This window comes from Eschrichtius robustus, chromosome 8 (assembly GCF_028021215.1).
Source record: "Eschrichtius robustus isolate mEscRob2 chromosome 8, mEscRob2.pri, whole genome shotgun sequence".
NCBI classification, from domain to species: Eukaryota; Metazoa; Chordata; class Mammalia; order Artiodactyla; family Eschrichtiidae; genus Eschrichtius; species Eschrichtius robustus.
In genome coordinates, this window is record NC_090831.1 from 124,499,343 (window position 1) to 124,522,301 (window position 22,959).

A 22,959-nucleotide genomic window follows, 5' to 3' on the forward strand; every position below is an offset into this window, starting at 1 on the left:
TCTAGTTGTGGCGAGTGGGGACCACTCTTCATCGAGGTGCGCGGGCCTCTCACCATCGCGGCCTCTCTTGTTGCGGAGCACAGGCTCCAGACGCGCAGGCTCAGTAGTTGTGGCTCACGGGCCTAGTTGCTCCGTGGCATGTGGGATCTTCCCAGACCAGGGCTCGAACCCATGTCCCCTGCATTAGCAGGCAGATTCTCAACCACTGTGCCACCTGGGGAAGCCCTGGGACTTTTTTTTGCCTGTTTTACATAGTCGTAGATGTTCTATGATGGGCACTGAAAAATCACGGCTGTGTATAAGTTTCCCCACAGGGATGGCTGCTGAGGTTTCAGAGATGGAGTGATGAATCCACATCGGTAAGGCTAGAAGCCTGGTGGCACAAAGGCTGGAAGTGCTATTAAAACTCAAGACAGGCTATGCAAAGTCCTGGCTTGGAAATAAAACAGATATAGCGCTAATGAAAATTAAGGTTGTGGACAGATAAAATGATAAAACTTCCTGTATCCCACCAGGAACAGTAGTTCACAAACATCAGTGTGAAAATGCAGACTCCTGACCATTTCTGCATCTTGCCCATCCCACCAACTGAAATCAATAGGCCTGAAGCCCAGGAGTCCGCGTTTTTAACCAACGTCCCAAGTGTTGCACAGGCAGCAGCAGCAAAGCCTCAGACCACTCTGAAAAACATGCTCCAGGAGAGCAGTTCTCAAAGTGTGGCCCCCAGACCAGCAGCACAGCATCACTGGGGAACTTCTTAGCATTGTTAATTCTTGGTCTCACCCCAGACCTACTGAACCAGAAACTCTGAGGCAACACCCAGCAATCTGTGATTGAACGAGACTTACAGGTGATTCTGATGCATGGTAATGTTTGTGAGCCACTGGCCTAAGAAAAGGCACAATTCCACCTTTTTTTTTTTTTTTTGGCTGCACCGCACGGCATGCAGGATCTTAGTTCCCCAACCTAGGATCGAACCCGTGCCCGCTGCAGTGGAAGCGCAGAGTCCTAACCACTGGACCGCCAGGGAAGTCCCTGAAAAGGCACAATTTCAGATCAGAGGGAAGAGAGTTCTTCCAGTGCCTGTGGGCTAGTCCTCAGGCTGCATCCAGCCCGCCGACTCCTGCCCCAGCTCGTGCCGAGGGAAAGTGAATGCTGGCACTGCAGGCAGGAGTGGGAGAAGGGCCTAGAGACCCAAGAAGGAAGACAGGGACCATGGCTGCTTCTCTCTTTATTGGACGCTTTGTAGATGTCACACAGGTCTAAAAGTTACACCATTAAATAATTATTTAAAAACCGACCAGGATTAAGGCCCTGGTCCAGAGCTCCAAACCAGAAGCAGAAAGGAATGGGGGTGGTGGGCTGGGAGGTATTCCTCCAACATCACCAAAACCCAGAAAACGAGGATCCTAAGCTCCTTCACAGGCCAAACCAGGGCACGGGCCCTTGGGTTAACCCTCAGATGCCTCTGGCTGCATCACTATCGGGTCAGAACCAGCAAGGAGCCGGCAGGAAGAGCCAGCCGAGTCCAGACGTGGACAAAAGTAACCGGAAGGACAGGAGACGGACAGGCACTGTCCAGCTGTAGATGAGATCACAGAGTGCAGCTAAGGCAGGTGGGGGGAGGGGCTGGAGAGCAGTATTGCAGCAATGCAGGAGTGCGGCCCCAGGGGCCTGGCCCAGCCGGCCGGCCGGCAAGGGCTCACACGTTGTGGGTCCTCCTGGTGAGCTGGGGCTCCTCGCCCACTAGCTTGGACTTGAGGTGCTCCTTGTAGGCCAGGATGTCTCCAGGCCACTTGGTGATTGTCTGCTTCTCACAGACCCAGATTTCTTGTGCAACCTAGAAAGCAAATCCTAGACTTAATGATCCTGACCAGTATCCTTCTCATCCCTGCCCAGGAGACTGTTCCCAGGGGATTCTGGGAAGAAAACCCCATAACCTCCCGCCCAGGCCCAGAGCCAGCTCAGTTTCACTACCTCAACGTTCTTAGGGCTGGCCTAACCCAAGAGTACCGTAACCAGCAGGTTTTGGAGGCTTCCAAGCCAGGACCTGCTGTGTCACCCCGATTTCCAGTTCCCTAGCAGGACCTAGATCTGTTCAGACACTTCACTCTCAGCTTCCTTTTCTCCACCCCATCTTCTTGAAAGCTTCAGAGAAACGACCAGCAGCTTTTTCACTGATGACCAGCAGTAGCCCTCTGTCTAATCCAGAGTCTCCCTAGTATGATACTATTTCTAGGCTGAAGAATCTTGGAACCACAGAAGGAGCACCCTGTTCTCTACCCAACTCCCTTGCCCATTTTGGCCAACAATGCCAAGTAGGCTAAAAGCCCCAAATAGCTACTGAAGAATTCAAGTATTTCTACTAAGGCTTTCTAAGTTTCCCAAAGAACCGTAAGATCTGGCCCTGTCCACCCTGTCTATGTCCTGAGTCCACTTTCCAAATACAGTCAACATGAATTACGTGCCCTCCACGTGCCATGACGGTGCTCTACCTAACTGCCTCTCAGATGCCCTCTGCTATGCCTCCCACCCAGCCAGAAGCCTCACCTGCTGAATGAGTCTGAAATCATGGCTGACCAGCATCATACCACCCTCGAAGTCATTGACGGCGTCCGCCAGGGCGTCGATGGTCTCGATATCCAGGTGGTTGGTGGGCTCGTCCAAGAAGAGCATGTGAGGGTTCTGCCAGGCCAGCCAGGCCAGACACACTCGGCACTTCTGCCCATCAGACAGGTTCCGGATCGGGCTCACCTGCGTGCAACCGGCCAGTTATAAAAGCTGGTGTCGCCCTCACCACACATCGCAACTCACCTCTCCCCACGGCTCCTCTGTCGTCACCATTTCACGGAAAGTGGGGCTCAGGAAGACCCAAGGTCACACAGCAAGACGGTGGCATAGCTGGCGGTCTCTCAAGACCCAAAAGGGATACATCTGGAAGCCTGAAGCCGTCTTGACACAGAATCTTAATAAAGTGGAGCAATCCAGGGGACCCACAGTTGAGACCTGAATCCAGGAACTTGTTTGCTAGGTTTCAGTTTCCCTTGCCTCTAAGCACAATGGCTCACCCCGCTAGTCAGGGGGGCAAGGGCACGTCAGAGACTGGCACGCTATCCTCGCCCCTCCCCTGAGACCTAAGTGCTCCAATGCATAATAACCCAGAGCAGAGGAAAGGCGGACCATCCAGCCATAGCCTCCCAGTTACCTGGGGTTCTTCCCACACCCCCTCCACTGACCTGCTGTTTCCCAGTGAGACCATATCGCCCAATGATCTTCCTCATTTCTTCCTTCTCCTTGATCTCTGGGTAGCATTTCATCATGTACTCCAAAGGCGAGAGGTCTAAGTCCAGCTGCTCTTGTAAATGCTACAGGAAAAAAGGGACCCACCCAGATGTGGCTGGTGTCCCACTTCAAAAGGAAGCCTGCTGGGTTTCCTGCCGAGTACCTCTCTACCTCTACCTAGGGACCTGTTCAAGACTCCAGAGGCAACTAGGAGCTGACTTGGTCACATGCAGCCCCATTCCCACACCCTAGGTAACTCCCCGCTCCCCACTCCCCGCCAGGACTATACCTGATGGTAACGCCCTATCTTGACATGAGAGTGTTTTCGGATCATTCCGTCTGTGGGTAGTAGCTAGAAGGAAAAAAAATAAAAAAGAGTAGAAAGTGGAAAGATAAGCACACAGAAAAGGAACCCCGGTCAGAAGCAGACATAGGCAGAGAGGGGAAACAAACACATGTTCGCACTGAACAAGACTCATACAACTTCCTGAACTGAATCTACACCACCGCCTCACAAACTGCTATTCTGGCCACTCTAAAAATATCTAGGAAGGTATACTGAAACAGGTGCTTTCAAGGGAGGCACAGACACACGCCACACAACCTACTGAGTAGTCGCTGGATTACTGTATGGCGCACTGACTGCGGAACAAGGGGCTTGGGTATAGGTGCGACATATATTTTCTACAGCAAAAGCATATTTCTGAACGCACAGGCGTTTCTGTATTCTAATTGCTCTGAATGAAACCACAGAAAGATGCTGAGAGCGTGCATGTGTTCTCCCTCTCACCCACGCTCTCACACACACAGACCCCCCCTTCCGGTTTCTCTGAGAAAACTGCCCCAAACCTCAGCCCTACCCAGTGAGACCACACGCCCCAGAGGACGGCTCGCTCAGGCCCTCTAAGAGCAGTGGCCCCGGCCTCCCCTCCCTCTCCCGCAGGCGCACCAGCATCCAATCCCGGAGTCCCTCGCCCCAGCGTGGCACCATACCTCTCCAGTCAGCAGCTTCAGAAGAGTGGACTTCCCCGCTCCATTGGGCCCCACCAGCGCCACTCGTGTGTCGAGATCGATACCAAACTCCAGATTGTTGTAGATGCAAGGCTGAGGTGGGTGTGAGAGAGAAAGGGATACGGGGCTAGGCTGCTGGTCAGCCTGACTGCAGACTCACCCGGCCAAGTCCCCAGTCACCGCCGGAGGAGGTGGGAGTGAGGAGGGCGGCAGCTCTCACGCGGACCCCAACCCCCTGCCTCCAGCCACCAGCCCGGCTGAGCAGTTTTCCCTCCAAGTACTTGAGCGGGGGCTTCTACTCTAAGTCCCTCAATTAGGTGCCCCAGGGGGCCACACCTGAAAAATCCCCAGCACCGCGTGGGTCAGCGGGCGCGCTCAGCAAAGGGCAGGAGGCTCTCCTCGGCAGCTGCCACTTACCTTGGAAAATGCACCCCAGCTTCGCAACCACACCCAAGTACTCACCCCATCTTTTGTATACTTGAAGCTGACATTTTGCACCATAATAACGGGTGGAGGGATCTTGCCACACGGTGGGAAATAAAATGACAGTGTCTAGGAAACAGAGAGGGCATTTATCAAGTCAGGTCCTTTCTTATCCACCTCACCTTAGGCCGCCTAATTCCACCCAGCCAGAACCTACCTTGTCACTCACAACCCTCTCTGTCAGTCCTGATGCCATCATTTTCTGTAGCGTCTTCTCCTTGCTCTGGGCCTGCCGGGCCAGCTTGGCACTGCCATGACCAAACCTAGCGATGTAGTTCTGAAAGAGACCAGAGAGGGGGCGAGGAGTGTGGGCAGGCTCCAAACAACTCATCTTAAATGCATGGTCGAAACTGACGAACATGTCTTCTCTAGCACCCCTCAATCCCCACACACCCTCACCCAACTCCCCTGGAGAAAGCGAACTCGGCTCCACGATCGCCCTACCTTCATGTGTGCAATCTGATCCTGTTCCCAGTGAAACCTCTTCATCTGATTCTCTTCCAGCTCCAGCCGTGTCTTCACATACTGATCATAATTACCCTGCAGGAAAGTGCACCAGGCGAGACGGGCAGCTTTAGCCTCGGTCCTGGGTTCTCACTCAGGGTTCAGGGGGATGTGAGATGGCATCTCATTTGGCCCTGGTTCTAAGACTGTGCAGTAAGGGGACTTACCTGGTGGCGCAGTGGTTAAGAATCCGCCTGCTAATGCAGGGAACACGGGTTCGAGCCCTGGTCTGGGAAGATCCCACATGCCGCGGAGCAACTAAGCCCGTGTGCCACAACTACTGAGCCTGCACTCTAGAGCCTGCGTGCCACAACTACTGAAGCCCGCGCGCCTAGAGCCCGTGCTCCGCAACAAGAGAAGCCACCACAATGAGAAGCCCGCACACCGCAACGAAGAGCAGCCCCTGCTCGCCGCAACTAGAGAAAGCCCGCGTGCAGCAATGAAGACCCAATGCAGCCAAAAATAAATAAATAAATAACGTAAAAAAAAGAAAAAAAAAAGATTGTGCAGTAGGGAAAGAGGAAGTGCATTAAAGAAGCATATCCTAATCTAGAACCTGAGGTCTTCCGAACTGTGTGCCTCTCATTCTTAGCTCAGCCAGAGCAGGGCTCCCGATCAAATCCTCAGGTTAGCCATAAAGACACCCACAGCGCTGGCAATAGCCCTGAAAGCCACTGTCAAACAGATATCTAGAGGCTCACAGCCTTCCAAGAGCACCTCTTTCTACTCCCCATCCCTAGAGACTGAAGCCCCCATGCAGACTACAAGAACTTCCTCCAGGTGGGAAGACATCAGACCCATCAGATTTAGGACCTGGCGAACCCTGCGCTGTGGACTGCCATGGTTTCTATCTGCAGAAAACTAGACTCAACCTAAACATCCATCGAAAAGGGTCTGACAAATGAGTTACAGGCTAGCCGCACAATGAAATACTACGTAGTCACTGGAAAAAATGAGCATGATTTATATATACTCATACAGAAAGCAGTCCAAGACAAATTAAATTTTAAACGCAACCTACAGAAGAGAATGATTAAGATTACAACTGTGATAAGTATACGTGAAATCTTCTACAAACGCTTGCAAGTATGTGTGAAATTTCTGAAAGACTATGTAAGAGAACTATTAATACTCCCATGGTGAGTACAACCATGAATAAAGAGAACTTCTGTTTTTCATTTTTTGATACGTTTTTTGAAATAGAAAAAATGTAAAGGCAAGGCAGAAAAGTGGGCTGTTGAGATCCTGGCTCCCATTCTTCATGGAAGGAGAGAAGGAGGGGTACTGTGCTGGCTGCCGTGAAGCAGGTTTAAGTAGCCACTCAAGAAGGCAGACAGCAGCAAGGCCTGCCCGGGCACCATGAAAAGTCAAACTCTTTGCACAAGGCAAACATACACCATATGCACAGGCTGCCAATCCGTGGCCTATGGCCTGAAAGCAATTACTTTGGGACCAAAATAAAACAGGGTGCAGAACTCCCTGTCCACATCTTTTTATAGCAATACGTAGAAAAGGACTGCTAAGTCTATTTGTTTTTTAAAGGAGAACTTCAGGGAACTGGTAAGCACAGAGGTTACTGTGGAGGAGCTGGGGCCACTCACCGTATAATACTTCAGTTTCTTGTTGTGCATGTGAATGATGTTGGTACAGACACCATTCAGAAAGTCCTGGGAATGGGAGACGAGGACCAAGATGCGCTTAAACCTGCAAAGCCAGAGAATCAGTCAGGGGGGCGCTCAGAATGGCAGATGGTTCACAACAGGTGGGCCGAATGTCAGGCCCAGAAAACCTGCATCTGTTCCCGTCCTTACGCCTAGGCATCCTTTAGATTTGTTCGCCACTTCCCAGTCCTTAGCACCTAAGCCGCCAGTGCACAATCTGCCTGTAAGAACACTTTGATGCCCTCCAAAGTATGGTGAGACAGTCTGAGTTTCCTCAAACTTTTGTTCTAATTTTCTCTTTTCTCTTGATAGGTAAGACGTGGATTTACTTAGAGAGAAACACACCCCACAGACAGAGTGTGGGCATCTCAGAAGGTGAGAGCAGCCTGTTCTAATTTTCAAAAGAATGGAGTGGAGATGGCAGTAACCGTGATGGTAACATCAAAAGTGTATGCACACAGACACCCATAAACACATCTAAAATCATGGGTGGGAAGAACTGGAATAGGCACAGTAAAAATCACCACGCTCGGCTTTTTAAAGAAGGTGCCAAGTCATTGCAGAGACCATGGAAAGCCTTATTCTAGAACTGGGGCGATATTCCAGGTTATCTGGCTCTCTAGCCATAGGACCACTGCTATATGGGCTATTTTTCTCTTTGTCACTGCATCATGATCTTAGATGGGAATCCCTGTTTATATGATATATATAAATACAGTTAAGAAAAAATATTGTCGTAATAAAGACATCGTATTTTAAATAATGGGAAAAACCAAAAAGAGTAAAACAGACAAATCCACATATTTCAGACTAAACAAAAACAAAAAGGCCTGCCCTAAAGATGCTTACCACCTTTTCAATCTGGCCTTCACTCTGGCCCCACTTCAGTCCACTTCTCACTGCTCTAATATCACTGTGGGTCCTGGGCATCCATCTGCCTTGGACTCTGCTCAACTCCCCCTTCAGGACCTGCCCACTTACACCCCCAGCCCCGCCCCCTTACGTCTTTAGCTCTTCTTCCAACCACACACAAGCGTCGAGGTCCAGGTGGTTGGTGGGCTCATCCAGGAGCAGCATGAAGGGCCGAATGAAGAGGGCTCTGAAGAACAGGAAAGGAGACAGAGCCACTTCAGTGTAATGGGTGCTACGCAGGAGGGGACAGCCTGCCTGCTACCTGCAATTCCGGTCAGGCCTGCACTGAGTTCTGAAACCAATTCTAGGCTCTATACCTCAGGGGAAAGGTGAGAACTAGGAGAGAAACCAGAGATGAAGAGTGGGGGTTAAAGGGCAGAAAACAGCTGAAAAGCAGGGGGAAGATGCAGTTTGGAGATAAGCCTGTAAAAGTCCTTATGAGTCTACAAGTCTTTTACACTGAGGTTGGTGACCATCGGGAACACAAAAGGATACAGAAAAAGTAAACTGCTCAACTAAAAAGTATTCAGATTAAACCTAACTGGTGGGGTTGCCAGACTCTAGCAAGGAGGCCAAAGAATGTTCTTTTCTGAGGTGGCATCTCAAGACAGGAGAAACAAGGGGAGAACGCTGGGTCCACACGTGGTCACCACATCCGCAGCACTTGTTAGAAATAAGATTTCCGGACATCCAACTCCAGCATTCTGACTCCAGCACAGATTGAAGAGGCTAGGAAATCTGTATTTTTAAAAGCTCCCTAGGTGAATCTGAGGCAGCTAATCCTTGCTGGCACGTGAAACCACGGCTCTCATGTTCTAAGGCACACAAGCAGCTTTGCTAAAGCAGTGTATCAAGCCTCACCAATGCACTTGGCAGAGACTGGCGGGGTAAGTAACCACCTCTTTTAACTGGGGACTTTCTGGGGGTTTGGTGGGGGAACGATGATCTACAGAAACTCATTTCGGGTCCAGGTCACAAGAGGGTAAGAAGGACAGATATCCTAATAGCTGTCTAACATTTTATCTTTAAACAGCAAGAATTAGAAGGACTGAAGCACAAAAAACGGTGGGAGAGGAGTCAAGAGGAAAGAAAGAAACAGACCTACTCTACCATTTACCTAGGGCTGGTCCCAGATTCCTAAACACTGTGCCGGAAGTCCAACAATGACCACTTCAGTCAGGAAGCTCACTCCTTAGCTCAGGTATACCACCCCCGCCCCTCCACACTGTCAATATTTGGCACTTACTGACCATCAACCCTGTTCTAAACAGTTCCACTGGTTTAGAACCCTGCTCTAAACGCTGAGACAGATGGGGTGCTACAGAGGGTCGAGGAGGGAGAGACTCACCTGGCGAGGGCAACCCTCATCCTCCAGCCCCCACTGAAGTCTTTCAGCTTCTTGCGTTGCATGGCAGGTGTGAAGCCCAGTCCGTGCAAGATCCGTGAGGCTCTCATCTCCGCCTTGTCAGCGTCCAGCTCCTCCAGTCGCTCATAGAGCTCTAAGAGCTTCTCACACTCCGCTGCGGACAGCGCAAGGCCCGTGAGGCTCCCTGGGCCTTTCCCGGGAGGAAGCCCGCCCCCAGGGCCCCGGGTCTGCAGCCCTACCGTCCTCGTGAGCCAGCCGTTCAGCCTCCCTCTCCAGCATGGCCCGCTCTGTGTCGACTTCCATCACGCACTGCAGGGGCGTCTTGTCACTAGGGGGCATCTCCCGAGTCAGATGGTAGATGTCGATGTGCTCAGGGATGGGCACTTCACGTTTCCCAATAGCAGACAGCAGCATGGACTTCCCTGAGAGGGGCAGGCAGAGCACAGGAAGAGAAGTGGACGCTCAGGACAGCTCTGCCTGTCATTCTCCTACGTCAGCCCCTCCGCTCCAGCCACACCACGACCTCATCATTGTCTGAGTACTTTCCTCCCTTTCATTCATTCAAATCCTACGATTCCCCCCATCCCTGCCCGCATCCTCGGGACACCTTTCCTCCAATTCTTGTCCCAGCCCTCCTCTGTGAAGTCTGTTCATCCACAGCCGCCTCACGCACCGCTACTCCCGCCCCTCCCACCCACTTCTCCAGCACCTACTGTCGACAACTACTCATGTGGTGCTTATCACGTGACTGCTCTATATTGCTAGTTCCTCTTCCCTGGGCATACCTGGTCTCCCACCCATACCATAAACTCCTTGCTTTGTACATATCTGTGCTAAGTAAATACTTGCTGAGTGACATACGAGCCAAGGAGAGATACCTCCCACCTCACTTTCCAAGGGCCTCACCAATTCCATTTAAGCCAATGAGACCATAACGACGGCCTGAGTTTAATTCCAGTTTGGTGTCACTGAGCAGCTCTTGACCATGAAAGGTGAGGGAGAGGTTGATGATGTGGGCATCAGTACTGTTGGGGTGAGAGGCAAGGACGCCAGTGACAGCTCGAGCAGCAGCTTTCTTCATCTCAAAGTCCTCTAGCTCCTTGGTCAGCAAATCCACTTCTGGGGACAGAAAACAAAAGCAGTTTGGGAAGAGGGCTATGAGACAGATGAAGCTCGTACACGAAAAGGCACGTCTCAGAGCATCTGGATAGAGCAGTCAGTAGAGCATCAGACTTTTCATCTGAGGGTCCAGGGTTCAGGCCGCTGGCTGGGCATTTGTGGCTTCTGCCCTTCTTTAAGTTACCAAATATTATCATACAAAGATCCAAAGGCTGAAAAAGGCATGCCCTGAAGGACCTGGGCTCAAGATCAGGTTGAGCTGACTCAGATGTTTCACAAGCTTTAAACAGGGTGTACACTGCATACAGATCTGCCCTGGTATCCTGCTTTCACGGGCATTTTTTACTTCGCAACTTGTCCTTTTAATTCTAACTTTCCTTGTTCTAAGATGATACGATGCATGGTAGGAATGGCTAGAACTCCAAACTGTCCTCCATGAGTATGTGTTAAAGAATTAGTACCAATGCCCAAAATGAAGCAGATGCTATAGAGGTGCAATGCGTCTTACTCCACGACCTAGAGCTTCCAGATGGTGCTTCCAAGAAGCTATGCTGCCCAAAAGGGACCAGTATGAGAAAATGCACACAGGGATCAATGGCAGGGGGAGCCAAGGCTGGGAAAACCAGAAGTTCCAAGTCTGGAGGGTTTCAGTGACGCAAACTGACCATGAGACAAAAGACTAGCTGTTCTGCCTTTGTAGTTTTTCAGGCATGACTACATTTTCAGGCTGGGAAGAACTATTAATATATGGCTAACGTTAACTGGCTAATAGTTGTTGAGTCTACTCTGTGCCTGGGACTGTACTACATTATCATTCCCCATCTAATTTAATCCCCATAACCCTTACAAGATAAACTTAGGACCCTCATTTTATAGATGAAGAGGTTAAATAATATAGCCAAGGTCAAAAAGGCTAGTAAGTGACAGACCCAGAGTTTGAACCAGGCTTTGTCTGACCCCAAAGCCATGACCTTAACTATTTCACTATCCTACCTTTCCATAAAGGACAAGCGCCCACAAAGTATTATTGAAAGTGGGACAGAAATGGGGGTAGAAGGAGTCTTGGTAAGTCTCTTCCAAAAGAGAGTAAGGTGATCTATTAACCTTTTCAGGAAGGAGTCAAAAACTACACATGAGGATCCGCTACCGTGACAATCTTCTAATTTTCTAGTCTTTGTTACCCTTACCCGTTTTCCCATGGTAACCTTACAGTAGAACACCTGAAATGAGAAAGCCCACGTGCTTGTCCTTAGGAAGAGTAAAGATGGAGTAGAAAGGGGGAAGAGAGCCCGGTGCCGTCCTCAGACAGGCAGGCGTGGGGAGAGCAACTTCAAGGGTGTGATGGTTAGTCTTAGGTCACTCTCCAAATACCCCATCCTGTCGGGAGATTACCACTGCTGGTGCTATACCCACCCTGCTGCTGAACCTGCTCTGCCTGCAAGGAGTCAGATCCGAGGGCAGGGACTGTCCTGCCAGACAGATGGCAGTCACTCTATGTCCACCTCAGCTTCCAGTACACTGTGTTATACGTAACTGCTTGATGAATACAGGCATACCTCGTTTTATTGCACTTCGCTTTATTGTGCTTCACAGATATTGCAATTTTTACAAATTGAAGGTCTGTGGAAACCCTACGTCAAGCAAGTCTATCAGCACCATTTTTCCAATAGCATTTGATCACATCCTGTCTCTGTGTCACGATTTCAAACTTTTTCATTATTGTATTTGTTACAGTGATCTGTGATCTTTGATATTACTACTATGATGGCCAACATTTTTTTAGCAATAAGATATTTTTAAATTAAGGTACGTACATTGTTTTGTTTTATTTATTTATTTATTTGGCCGCACCACGTGGCTTGCAGGATCTTAGTTCCCCAACCAGAGATTGAACCTGGGCTCTCAGCAGTGCACGCGAAGAGTCCTAACCACTGGACCGCCAGGGAATTCCATACAGTGTTTTTTTTTTTCGTTTGGTTTTTTGTTTTTTATTTTTTTGGCCACGCCGCACAGCATGTGGGATCTTAGTTCCCCAACCAGGGATCAAACCCGTGCCCCTTGCGTTGGAAGCACGGAGTCTTAAGCACTGGACCGCGAGGGAAGTCCCCACACATTGTTTTTTTAGACATAATGCTATTGCATACTCACTAAACTACAGTATAGCGTAAACATAACTTTTATATGCACTGGAAAACCCCCAAATTCGTGTGAGACTCACTTTATTGATACCACAATATTGATATTTACTGTATTATGGTGGTCTGGAACTGCACCCGCAATATCTCCAAGGTATGCCTGTACTTTTCAAATGGAGAACAAATTTTTTGTTTTGACTGATGAGAGGAATTTAAAAAGTCTCTTTTCTACACAGTTGAGTTACCAGGCTTCCCACAGCCCTGCTTTGTGCCAATCCCTGTTCTAGATGTTGAGAAGAAGATGTACAGGGAGAAGTTTATGGTCTAGATCAGAAGTTGGTAAACTTTTTCTTAAAGGGCCAGATGGTAAATATTTTAGGGTTTACAGCCCAAGTGACAAAAATCAAAACTATTATGTAGGTATATACATTACCATTTAAAACGTAACCACTTAAAAAATGTAAAGCATTCTTAGCCTGGGAGGGGGGGTGGCTTAAAAAAAGGCTGGCCAGATTTGGCCAACTGCCTGTTTCTGTAAATAAAGTTTTATTGGGACACAGCCACACCCATCATTTACATACTGTCTACGGCTGCTTTCCACTACAATGGCGAAGTTGAACAGCTGTATCAGAGACCATATGGCCCACAAAGTTACAAATATTTACTATCTGGATCTTTACAGAAAAAGTTTGCCAATCCGTGGTCTATATCTCTATCTGCTCAGGCAAGAAGATCAAAATTAAGGGAAAGCTATACAGCCAACCCTCTACATCCACAGTTCTGCACCCACAAATTCAACCAACTGAGGATTAAAAAAAAGAATTCCAGGAGTTCCAAAATTTCCACACACTGGCAATTATTTCATAGCATTTACAATGTATTAGGTATTACAAGTAATCTAGAGATATGCTAGGTTATACGCAGATACTACATACACCATTCTCTATAAGGGACTTGAGCTTCTGTGGATTTGCGTGTTCACAGGGGTCCTGGGACCAATCACCAGCAGATACCGAGGCACTACTGTATACCATTTTCTCTTGATCTCTTCCACTTTACAGCCATCTATGACCTAAGTTATCTCCTGAGCTTTAAAATTAAGACTTAGACCTCACTGTCCTAGCCTACAGCATCCCACAAAACAGACTCAAAAAGTAAGTGAACAGCACTGAATAAATGCAGAAAGGATTCTGGAATAAACTTCATCAGAGAGAATACTGTAGACTTCACAAGCAGCCCCTTTCTATTCATTCCCCAAACAAGGGGACCAGCTGAACTCTAGTGCCTGTCTTGAAGAGTCTCACTTTCTAAAGAAGGTTGAACTGTCTGCCAGAAGCCGCTTTCTTTGATATTTATCTTAATCTTTCCGTACCTCACTACCTAAAGGCCATGTGGCAATGGTAACAGGTAAAGGCTGGAGAACAGTGACCTGCAGCGTTAAGTAATTCCAAACTCAGAGAAGAGAGAGGACCCAGTCTTGGGAGAGGGAACAGATGACCCATTAATTATCAAAGCAGAAATGACCCTGGGTCCCTGGTAATAAGAAATGTTTTGAGAGAGCTGGCAAGAAAACCAGATTTCATGTTTCAGAAGAGTAGCTCCCTGAGGAAGCAGGGTGAAAACCAAAGCTCCCTTATTACTGAGATAGGGATACCATAGCTGGGTTCCCCCTGAGAAATTCTGGTTTCCTAGGAAGAAAGGTGAAGAAGAAATTTGTAATGGGAACAGTGGACAATAGTCTCAAAGTGGGATTCAGTTTTCTATTTTTCCAATTCATCCAGAAAGTACCTACAGAGCTGATGATAGATACTGCTTAACCATTGTTCCTGAGGACCTAGAGGAACCCTGTCTACTTTACAGATCACGATTCAGCCTGCTCGTTCACTCCTATCATTCTTAACTTCCCATCCCTCCACCACTCTGGCCAGGAAGAAAACATCCCCATGGCCTGACTTTACTGCACTAGCTTTCTCTCATAATTCTTATTTTGGAGACAATTCCTACCATTCAACTCTCTCCTCTCAATCATTTTTAACTCTCCCTTTTCTGAATTCCTATCTGTCCGTTGTAACTTGCATTAATAATTCTCCTCTCCTCTTCAAACATTTACCTAGTATCTCTATCTGCAAGGCCGATCAGGCAAAAAAAATATACTACACAAGACGTGGTCTCTGCACTCAAAGATCAAGCAATTTAGGTGAAGAAACAGAAGGCACAACATAAAAAGGTAACACTGGGACTTCCCTGGCGGTCCAGTGGTTGGGACTCCACGCTTCCACTGCAGGGGGTGTGGGTTCCATCCCCTGGTTGGGGAACTAGGATCCTACATACTGTGCAGCTCGGCCAAAAAAAAAAAAAAAAAAAAGTAACACTACAGATAGTATAGGGGTATAGTGAATGGCAATATTATTGAGGTCAGGTTTGACTGGGAAAGATTTCACCATCCTGAGCTGGGCCCTGAGAGAAATGTCAAATGTAGCTAGTACAAAAATTGTGGTATTAGAACCTCAGTGTGTAAATGGACAAATGTGGTGACTATTCAAGGGACAACAAGAGTCGATGGAGAAGACCTCTTCAGAGTGTTTTCAGGGAGCAAGGAAGAAGGCTGGGATAGACTGCCAAGGGCCGGGGATACTCTTGATCACACACTGCCTTGCTTCCCCATCTAGACTGCAAGCTATCAGACGGCAGAGCGTGCTTAGAGTGCCTTAGTTTCCAGCACAGTGTCTAACACTTGAGAAGCGCTCATAACAGAAAGGCATCTCTCTCCCAAGAAAAACCCATAAAACAACTCATGTGTTTCTGTCTTGCTGGTACAGCCACTGCCGCTGGGAGGACAAGGGTATCATGTGGTAAGGAGCCTGGCACACTGACCTTCATGTGTAGAAATGGAAATTAAGAAAGGGGCAGGGAACTGACCTTCTTCTCCAAGTCTAGAAGACAGAGCAGCAAGGCAGCACAACCACTCCCATATCTGCTTGCCACTGAGTATGTGAGAACTCTGTGTTCAGTTTCCTTGATCAAGCTCCAACTCTACTGGTTTGGTTCATCATGAAAAGTTTCATGGCACCAGATATATTCTCCAGTGCCCCCAGCATCCGGACTCTGATTCCAGCTGGGGCTTGTCCGAGCAACCATCCCAGGAACCCACCTCTCCCTCAACTCACCTGTGGTCTCTTGGCCATTGGCCTCCTCATTTTTCTCCTCTGCCACCTGTGGCTCTGTGACAGCATCTCCGTTTTCTTCATGTCCTTTTCTGGGCCGCTGTCGTGCTTTGGCAGCTTCCTTCTTTTTGGCTGCCTTCTTCTTGGCCAGGTCGGAGGGCATGGTGATGAACCACAAGGGAACGTTACTGTTCTTTCAGGAAGCCTGAAGGAAGGCAAACACCCCCAGGTTCTAAACTTCCGCAGAATGCCTGGGCCTGGCTCCATCCCTCTCAGGAACTGCCTAGCGAGCCTCTGATCCCAGCTCCGTCCCAGCCTAGTCGCTCCCAACTCTGTCAGGATCTCTCAAGCCAATTCGGATCCTCGGCCGCTCTTCTAATCTCAACAGCTCTTCCCTCGGGCTCTGTCCACCAATCCCCACGGACGGCCTCACTCTGGAAACGCTCCTCCTTTCAGGGCCTCCAGTTAGGGACCGGGTTCGGCCCCTCGGCACAGGTCCCGGTCTCCAGTTTCCCCACAACTTGGCGCTCCACGCTCCAGCCGGCCGCCTCACTTTCCCGGGCTTCCTCCTCCAGTTTGCCTCCGGCCTCCTCCCCGTCGTCCCCCTCCACACCAGCTGGCCGTCGGGTCCAGCTTCTTCCCGGGGCGCCCTCGTGCACCCCCCCCGTGAGTCCCCTCGGGGTCTCCTCACTCGCCAACCCCCGAACCTCCCCAGCCCCCGCCCGTCACCGTCTCTCCCTTGGCCCCTTCTTCTCCCGCGCAGCCGCCTCCATCCCAGCCCGGTCCTTCCTCCCTCTTCTCGTCCCCCCTCCCCCTCACCGGCCAGCACCCTCCCCCCCCCCCCGCCCCCAGCGCCCCTTCCCCCAACTCACTGGGCCTCGCCGCTCGGCCTCTGTCGCAACAGAGCAGCTCCTTGAGCTCCTCCGCGTGCGGCCGGCTCACTAGCCAATCACGGTCTCGCGCGGCTCTCGGCGCGCCGCCGCGTAGACTCCTGGGAAGTGTCGTCCTCCAGCCGTGGCTGCCGAGCCTGAGACCCTCCTCGAGAACTACCGCGGATTCCAGGGGCCTCGCGGGCCGGCGCGACGTCATCAGGATGCGCGAGGCTGGGGAGATTGGAGTCCAGGAGCCCTCTGCCAGCGGCGCGCTGCGGGAACTGGAAACTGCAAATCCCAGCTGGCTCCTCGGATGAGTGGCTGCACCTTCCAGGCTACCCTACCTCGGGAATAGCTGAGGAATTTTGCGGAGATACCGGGTTTATAGGGCCGCCCAACCAGCTCAGACAGCAGGGCGAGCGACTACACTTCCCGGCAGGCATCAGGCAGGAATGGGTCGAAACAATGGGGGAACGAAGAGGAGGGAGGAGGAGGAAGCGTGAGCCGGCTGGTGAGAGGGACGGGAAGACGCTCATCACTACGAAGATGATGCGAAGAACAGAATTTCTCCATGAAAGAAATGTGTCCTCGTTCCATGAAACTGAGGTTTTAGAGGCTGGCCCAGCGTTAACCAAACTTTAGAAGGTGCGGAACGTTGTTCCTGAACCGTGGCTGCTCAGCCTACCCACTCCAGAATTGTTAGGTTTCCATCCAAGCCACGTAAATTTGATGGGGAGGGCCCTGAAGTAAAAAACAAGACTTCTTTTCTGAGTTTAGCTTTATCGTCATTTACCAACGTGATCTTGCCCGTTACTTTTCCTTGCCCGTTAACTTTTCACTGTTTAAAATCCATCACAGCCTTCTCATAGCCTACAGTGCAAATACCAAATGTGTAGCCTCAAATACCTCTCCAGGCTTCTGACCAGCAGTGCCTCCAGCAGTGACACGGCTGGAGGGAAGCAAAGGAAGCTGTTACTCCCTCTGAGCACTTCCTCCAAAAGTAGCCCCCCCGACCCTTTAAAAAAGTGAGCCCAGGGACTTCCCTGGTGGTCCAGTGGGTAAGACTCTGCGCTCCCAATGCAGGGGGCCCAGGTTCGCTTTCTGGTCGGGGAACTAGATCCCACACGCATGCCTCAACTAAGACCCTGCGCACCCTAAATAAATAAATAAATATTAAAAAAAAAAAAGTGAGCTTGCTCCACCCCCCCCCCCCCCCAACAGACCTAGTTTTCCTCCTCAAGGTTGATGCTCCAATAGACTCTAATTACTTGCATTTCAGAAATAAGCCATGCCATTTCACACCTCATGCCTCGGAGCATGCCTTTTCCTAGAATACCCTCCATGAATTAAGTGCCTACTCTATGTCTGACTCAGAGCTAGATGCTAGAATTTCAGTGGTGGTAAGTCATTCCCGGACCTCACGGAGCTCACAATTAAAAATGCCAAAAAACTGTCGCTCACCATCTGGTTCTAGAATAATGAAGTCACTAGCCACTGCACTCACTGACCTTCCACACACCCTGAAAGGAGTTCAGGGCTGAGATCAGGAATGAGGCACTCTGTGCTCTGGGAAAAACTGGCAGAACAGGCCTTCAGATATTTTCTGTAGAAGATTTTACGAGCCCAATTTCTTGCAACTCCTCATATCTAGAAAAACACTAAAATCATTAACGGAGGCGTCTGCTCCTTGTGACTAGCAGTAACCTGCCAAAATGTGTGCCTGATTACAAACAGCCCCCCTTCAGTAAAATCATATATATACTGATGTCCTCCACCTCTCCAGAGCAGTTTCTCAGAGCTATCTGAGAGGCTGTCTCCTGGGCTATAGTCCTCATTAGGCCCCAAATAAAACTTAACTCACGACTCTCATGTTGCGCATTTTTTTTTCAGCCGACGAGATGGAAAATTTAAAAAGGACACAGATCATGACATTCATGTGATAAGTGCCATATGGGCAAAAGCATTGTTTTAGGTAAAGAGATATATAGACAATAGTTAACTGCCTGCAAAGCCCTTCTTTATGAAACAAGGAAGTTGTGGATTGATTGTGGATCACATAAAATTGCTTATCCAAGCACCTAGCCTCCTGGGAGGTCTACAACATGCCTGCCTCTCCCAGCCTCATTAAAATGCGTGGTCACAGGCAGGTTTCAGGTTACAGAGACCTAAAATTAATTATACTCTTTCATTTATGCCATCACATTTAATCCCCCCAACAGACGCTAAGGTGGGTACTAACAGCATTTTACAGGTTGGAAATACAGGCACGGCGCTATTAATAAAACAACACTGCTGGGAGGAAACATGGCCAGGCTTGAAGCTCAAATCTTCCGGTTCTGGGACTCCAGCTCTGTAAAGTGACTTGGGACAGCAAGGGCTAACCAGTTCCTTCTCTGACTCCACCTATTGCGTCCATGATTTCCCATGAACTGACCGTTGCTGGGCAAAGTCTCCTTCAGCACAGAAAGACTGGCCTAGAAAAGGAAGAAGTTCTGCCATTCTCATCCAGGGTTTAGGTCTCTTGCAGGGAACAGACCTGGACGTGAAGGGAGAAGAAACGGGGAAATAAGAGGGAGAGAGGTAGGGGAAAAGGACTGGCTAAATATGAACAATTACAGAAGATCAGTGCTGGAAGCAGGAAATGAAGAGTCCAGACTCTTCATTTAAAATATGAAGAAACTGAGACCCAAGGGAGGAAATGTCTCATCCAGAATTACCTAGAAACTTAGTCACTGAGAAAGGTCTAGAACTTTGCTGTTCAATGTGGTAGCCTCTAGCCAGATGTGGCTACGGAGCACTTGAAATGTGGCTAGTCTGAACTGAGATACACTGTGTGAAATAGGCATTGGATTTCAAAGATTGCATGTGGAAAAGAAAAAGAATGTAAAATATCTCAATTTTTTATATTGATTACACGTTGAAGTGTTAACATTTGGGATATATTTAATACTATAAAATATATTATTAAAATTAATTTCACCTGTTTCATTTTGCTTTTTAAAAAACTGTGGCCACATGAAAAGATGCTTAACATCGCTAATTATTAGAGAATTGCAAGTCAAAACTACTATGAGGTATCACTTCACACCAGTCAGAATGGCCACCAACAAAAAATCTACAAATAAGAAATGCTGGAGAGGGTGTGGAGAAAAGGGAACCCTCCTACACTGCTGGTAGGAATGTAAATTGGTGCAGCCACTATGGAAAACAGTATGGAGGTTCCTTAAAAAACTAAAAATAGAGTTACCATATGATCCAGCAATCCCAATCCTGGGCACATATCCAGAAAAGATGACAACTCTAATTTGAAAAGATACATGCACCCCAATGTTCATAGCAGCACTACTTACAATAGCCAAGACATGGAAGCAACCTAAGTGTCCATCAACAGATGAATGGATAAAAAAGATGTGGTATATATATATATATATATATATATATATGGATATTACTCAGCCATAAAAAAGAATGAAATATTGCCATTTGCAGGATAAAGAAGATGGGGTACATATATACAATGGAATACTACTCAGCCATAAAAAAGAATGAAATAATGCCATTTGTAGCAACATGCATGGACCTAGAGATTATCACACTAAGAGAAGTCAGAAAGACAAATACCATATGATATCACTTATATGTGGAATCTAAAATATGACACAAATGAACTTATCTATAAAACAGAAACAGATTCACAGACATAGAAAACAGACTTGTGGTTGCCAAGGGGGAGGGTGGGGGGGGGAGGCATGGATTGGGAGTTTGGGATTAGCAGATGCAAACCAGTATATATAGACTGGAAAAACAACAAGGTCCTACTGTATAGCACAGGGAACTATATTCAATATCCTGTGATAAACCCTAATGAAAAGGAATATGAAAAGAATGTATATATATATGTATAACTGAATCACTTTTCTGTACAGCAGAAATTAACACAACACTGTAAATCAACTACACTTCAATAAATAAATTTTTAAAAAATATTGCCATTTGCAGCAACATGGATACACCTAGAGATTATCATACTAAATGAAGTCAGACAGAGAAAGACAAATATCATATGATATCACTTATATGTGGAATAACAAAATGATACAAATGAATTTATTTACAAAACAGAAACAGGCTCACAAACACAGAAAACAAATTTATGGTTACCAAAGGGGAAAGGGGTGGGAGGGATAAATTAGGAATTTGGGATACACACCACTGTATATAAAATAGATCAACAACAAGGACCTACTGTAGAGCACAGGGAACTATATTCATTATCTTGTAATAACCTATAATGGGAAAGAATCTGAAAAAGAATATATCTATATCTAACTGAATCACTTTGCTGTACGCCTGAAACTAACACAACATTGTAAATCAACTATACTTCAATTAAATAAATAAATACTTTAAAATGTGGCCACCAGAATATTTAAAATTTACATATGTGGCCCACATTATATTTCTTTCTTTTTTTAATGTATTTATTTATTTATTTATTTATTTGGCTGCATCAGGTCTTAGTTGTGGCACACGGGATCTAGTTTCCTGATCGGGGATCAAACCCAAGCCCCCTGCATTGGGAGGTCGGAGTCTTAGCCACCGGACCACCAGGGAAGTCCCTCACATTGTATTTCCATTGGACAATGCTGGTCTGGAACCTGTATCTTTCAACCTCTAGATGAGTGTTTCTACTATGCTTCCCAGGGTCTTCTAACAAGCCATTCATTTACCACCTATTTACGTGCCAGTTGCTGAGGGGAGATCAAATTGCTGTCTATCTGAGGATAAGACCAAAACATAGTAAAGGGTAAAGGTGCTGGTGCATTCCATCTCATGTGCCTCCTATATGGGTTCTTGACTCTACCAACCCCAATATTGCCTTTTAATAACAAACTTTTCAAGTAACACCCCCTTTCCTGTTTTGAAATAAAGTTCGTATGTCACAAAACCTAACTACACACATAAATTACAAAAAATTACAGTGCAATGACAACAGAAAGAAGAAAGAAAAGGAAATCCTTTATAATAAAAGAATAATGTTATTTCAGTATGCTAGAAAACATCATTAGTCAGACGCTTGTACCTAATGTAGTACCAGCTTGAATGTGACAGTACAAATGCAGACACAACACCATGAATGACATTGCTGTGCATGATACAGCTCTCCAAAATGTTAGTTAACAAGTACATTCCTGGACAAAATGAAAGTACAATGGTCCTTCCATTTTCATGATAGCTCCAGTCCTTGAAAATTCAGCACATATTACAACCCTGCAAAATTACTTAATTTTTATATATAAAACACAGGCTCAAGGATTAGATGATTGGAACCTTTTTTTTTTTTTTTCACGAACAAGATTGTTCAGTAGGACATATTTGAAAGCTACGTAGGACAGGGACTTCCCTGGAGGGTCCAGAGGCTAAGACTCTGGGGCTTCCACTGCAGGGGGCGCAGGTTGAATCCCTGGTTGGGGAACTAACACCCTGCATGCCCCACGGCGTGGCTGGAAAAAAAAAAAACAAAAACAAAAAACAAAGAAAGCTACGTAGGACAGATAATTCTTTCTAGTGTGATAACGATCTTGCAATGTATAAGACATCTAGCAATCCTGCTCCTCCCCTCAACCATCTGACAACAAAACTGCACTTCCAAATTGCTCCCTAGGGATGTGCCGTCCTGGGTGGGAACCCACCATACTTGTTTGAAGGCCCCGCCTGCCTTCCAGCCTCCCTTGACCTGTTTTCCCCTCACTCACCAGGCTTTAGCGGCTTTGGCCTTCCCAGTTCTCTAGGCCAATCTCTTCCTTGTTCAGGGCCTTCTGTGTTCTGCTCCTTGCCTGGAAAACTTCTCTTCACTTTTTGTCTGGGTAACTTACTGCACCTTTGGATCTCAGGATTCCCAAATTCTCAGTCTAATTCTTCCTGTCCTGTTTCTCCACTGGAGTCTACTTTTCTGCAATGGTTCTTATGACAGTTTGTGACTTCCACCTAAATTTATACTTTTTTCGTCAATGTGTCTTTAATGCCTGTCTCCCGCAACTCTCAGCTACCTGAGGGCAGGGACCATGCCCACCTCGTCTACCACTCCTTTACGATGATCTGGAACTTAGTAGGCAAACAATAAACATTTCTGAAATAACTGAGTGGGTGATGGGGTTCGGGAAGCCCATTGGGAGCAGTCGTCAAGGAGGCAGAAGCGCGCTCACTGAGGGAGAGTAATTTTTTCTAGGGCAGAAGGGAGTTGAGGTTGAAGCTTGCGTCACCTTTGGGTCCGTGCTGGGTTCACTCGGATTAGCGTCTGCGGAACGCACGCCTGCTGCTGGGGGGAGGGGGGCGGGGGGCTGGCGGGACGACCACGTCACCCCACAGCGGGTACGCGCCGCAGGGAGGGGGCGGGACGACCACAGAGAGGGCGGCGGCGGAGCGAGCGGCCGGATGCGGTCACCATAG

At 48.0% G+C, this 22,959-nt stretch overlaps 1 protein-coding gene across 2 annotated transcripts; it reads right to left on the reverse strand.

Annotated features, from left to right (window-relative positions):
- Nucleotides 1-1,214: 1,214 nt before the first annotated feature.
- Nucleotides 1,215-16,836, reverse strand: ABCF2 (ATP binding cassette subfamily F member 2). 2 transcript variants are annotated; one of them, XM_068549700.1, is made up of 15 exons: nucleotides 16,510-16,836; nucleotides 15,641-15,842; nucleotides 10,126-10,338; nucleotides 9,459-9,641; nucleotides 9,202-9,373; nucleotides 7,945-8,040; nucleotides 6,882-6,984; nucleotides 5,221-5,316; nucleotides 4,934-5,053; nucleotides 4,756-4,845; nucleotides 4,276-4,386; nucleotides 3,572-3,634; nucleotides 3,237-3,365; nucleotides 2,551-2,754; nucleotides 1,215-1,840 (listed from the first exon to the last, which is right to left on the reverse strand). In XM_068549700.1, the coding sequence occupies exons 2-15, from the start codon at nucleotides 15,798-15,800 to the stop codon at nucleotides 1,703-1,705; spliced, it is 1,878 nt and encodes a 625-aa protein (XP_068405801.1). In that variant the 5' UTR covers nucleotides 15,801-15,842; nucleotides 16,510-16,836; the 3' UTR covers nucleotides 1,215-1,702. The 2 variants fall into 2 exon arrangements, with proteins under 2 accessions (XP_068405801.1, XP_068405802.1); XM_068549701.1 differs by lacking the exon at nucleotides 16,510-16,836 and adding an exon at nucleotides 16,367-16,385.
- Nucleotides 16,837-22,959: the final 6,123 nt, after the last annotated feature.

Excerpts from the sequence above, each read along its gene's own strand:
- ABCF2 (XM_068549700.1), bottom strand. The coding sequence starts at position 15,800 with ATGCCCTCCGACCTGGCCAAGAAGAAGGCAGCCAAAAAGAAGGAAGCT. Across the intron at positions 4,387-4,755 it reads TCAAGTATACAAAAGATGGG|CCTTGCATCTACAACAATCT; the intron begins GTGAGTACTTGG and ends CACCCACCTCAG. Across the intron at positions 1,841-2,550 it reads ATTTCAGACTCATTCAGCAG|GTTGCACAAGAAATCTGGGT; the intron begins GTGAGGCTTCTG and ends TTTGCTTTCTAG.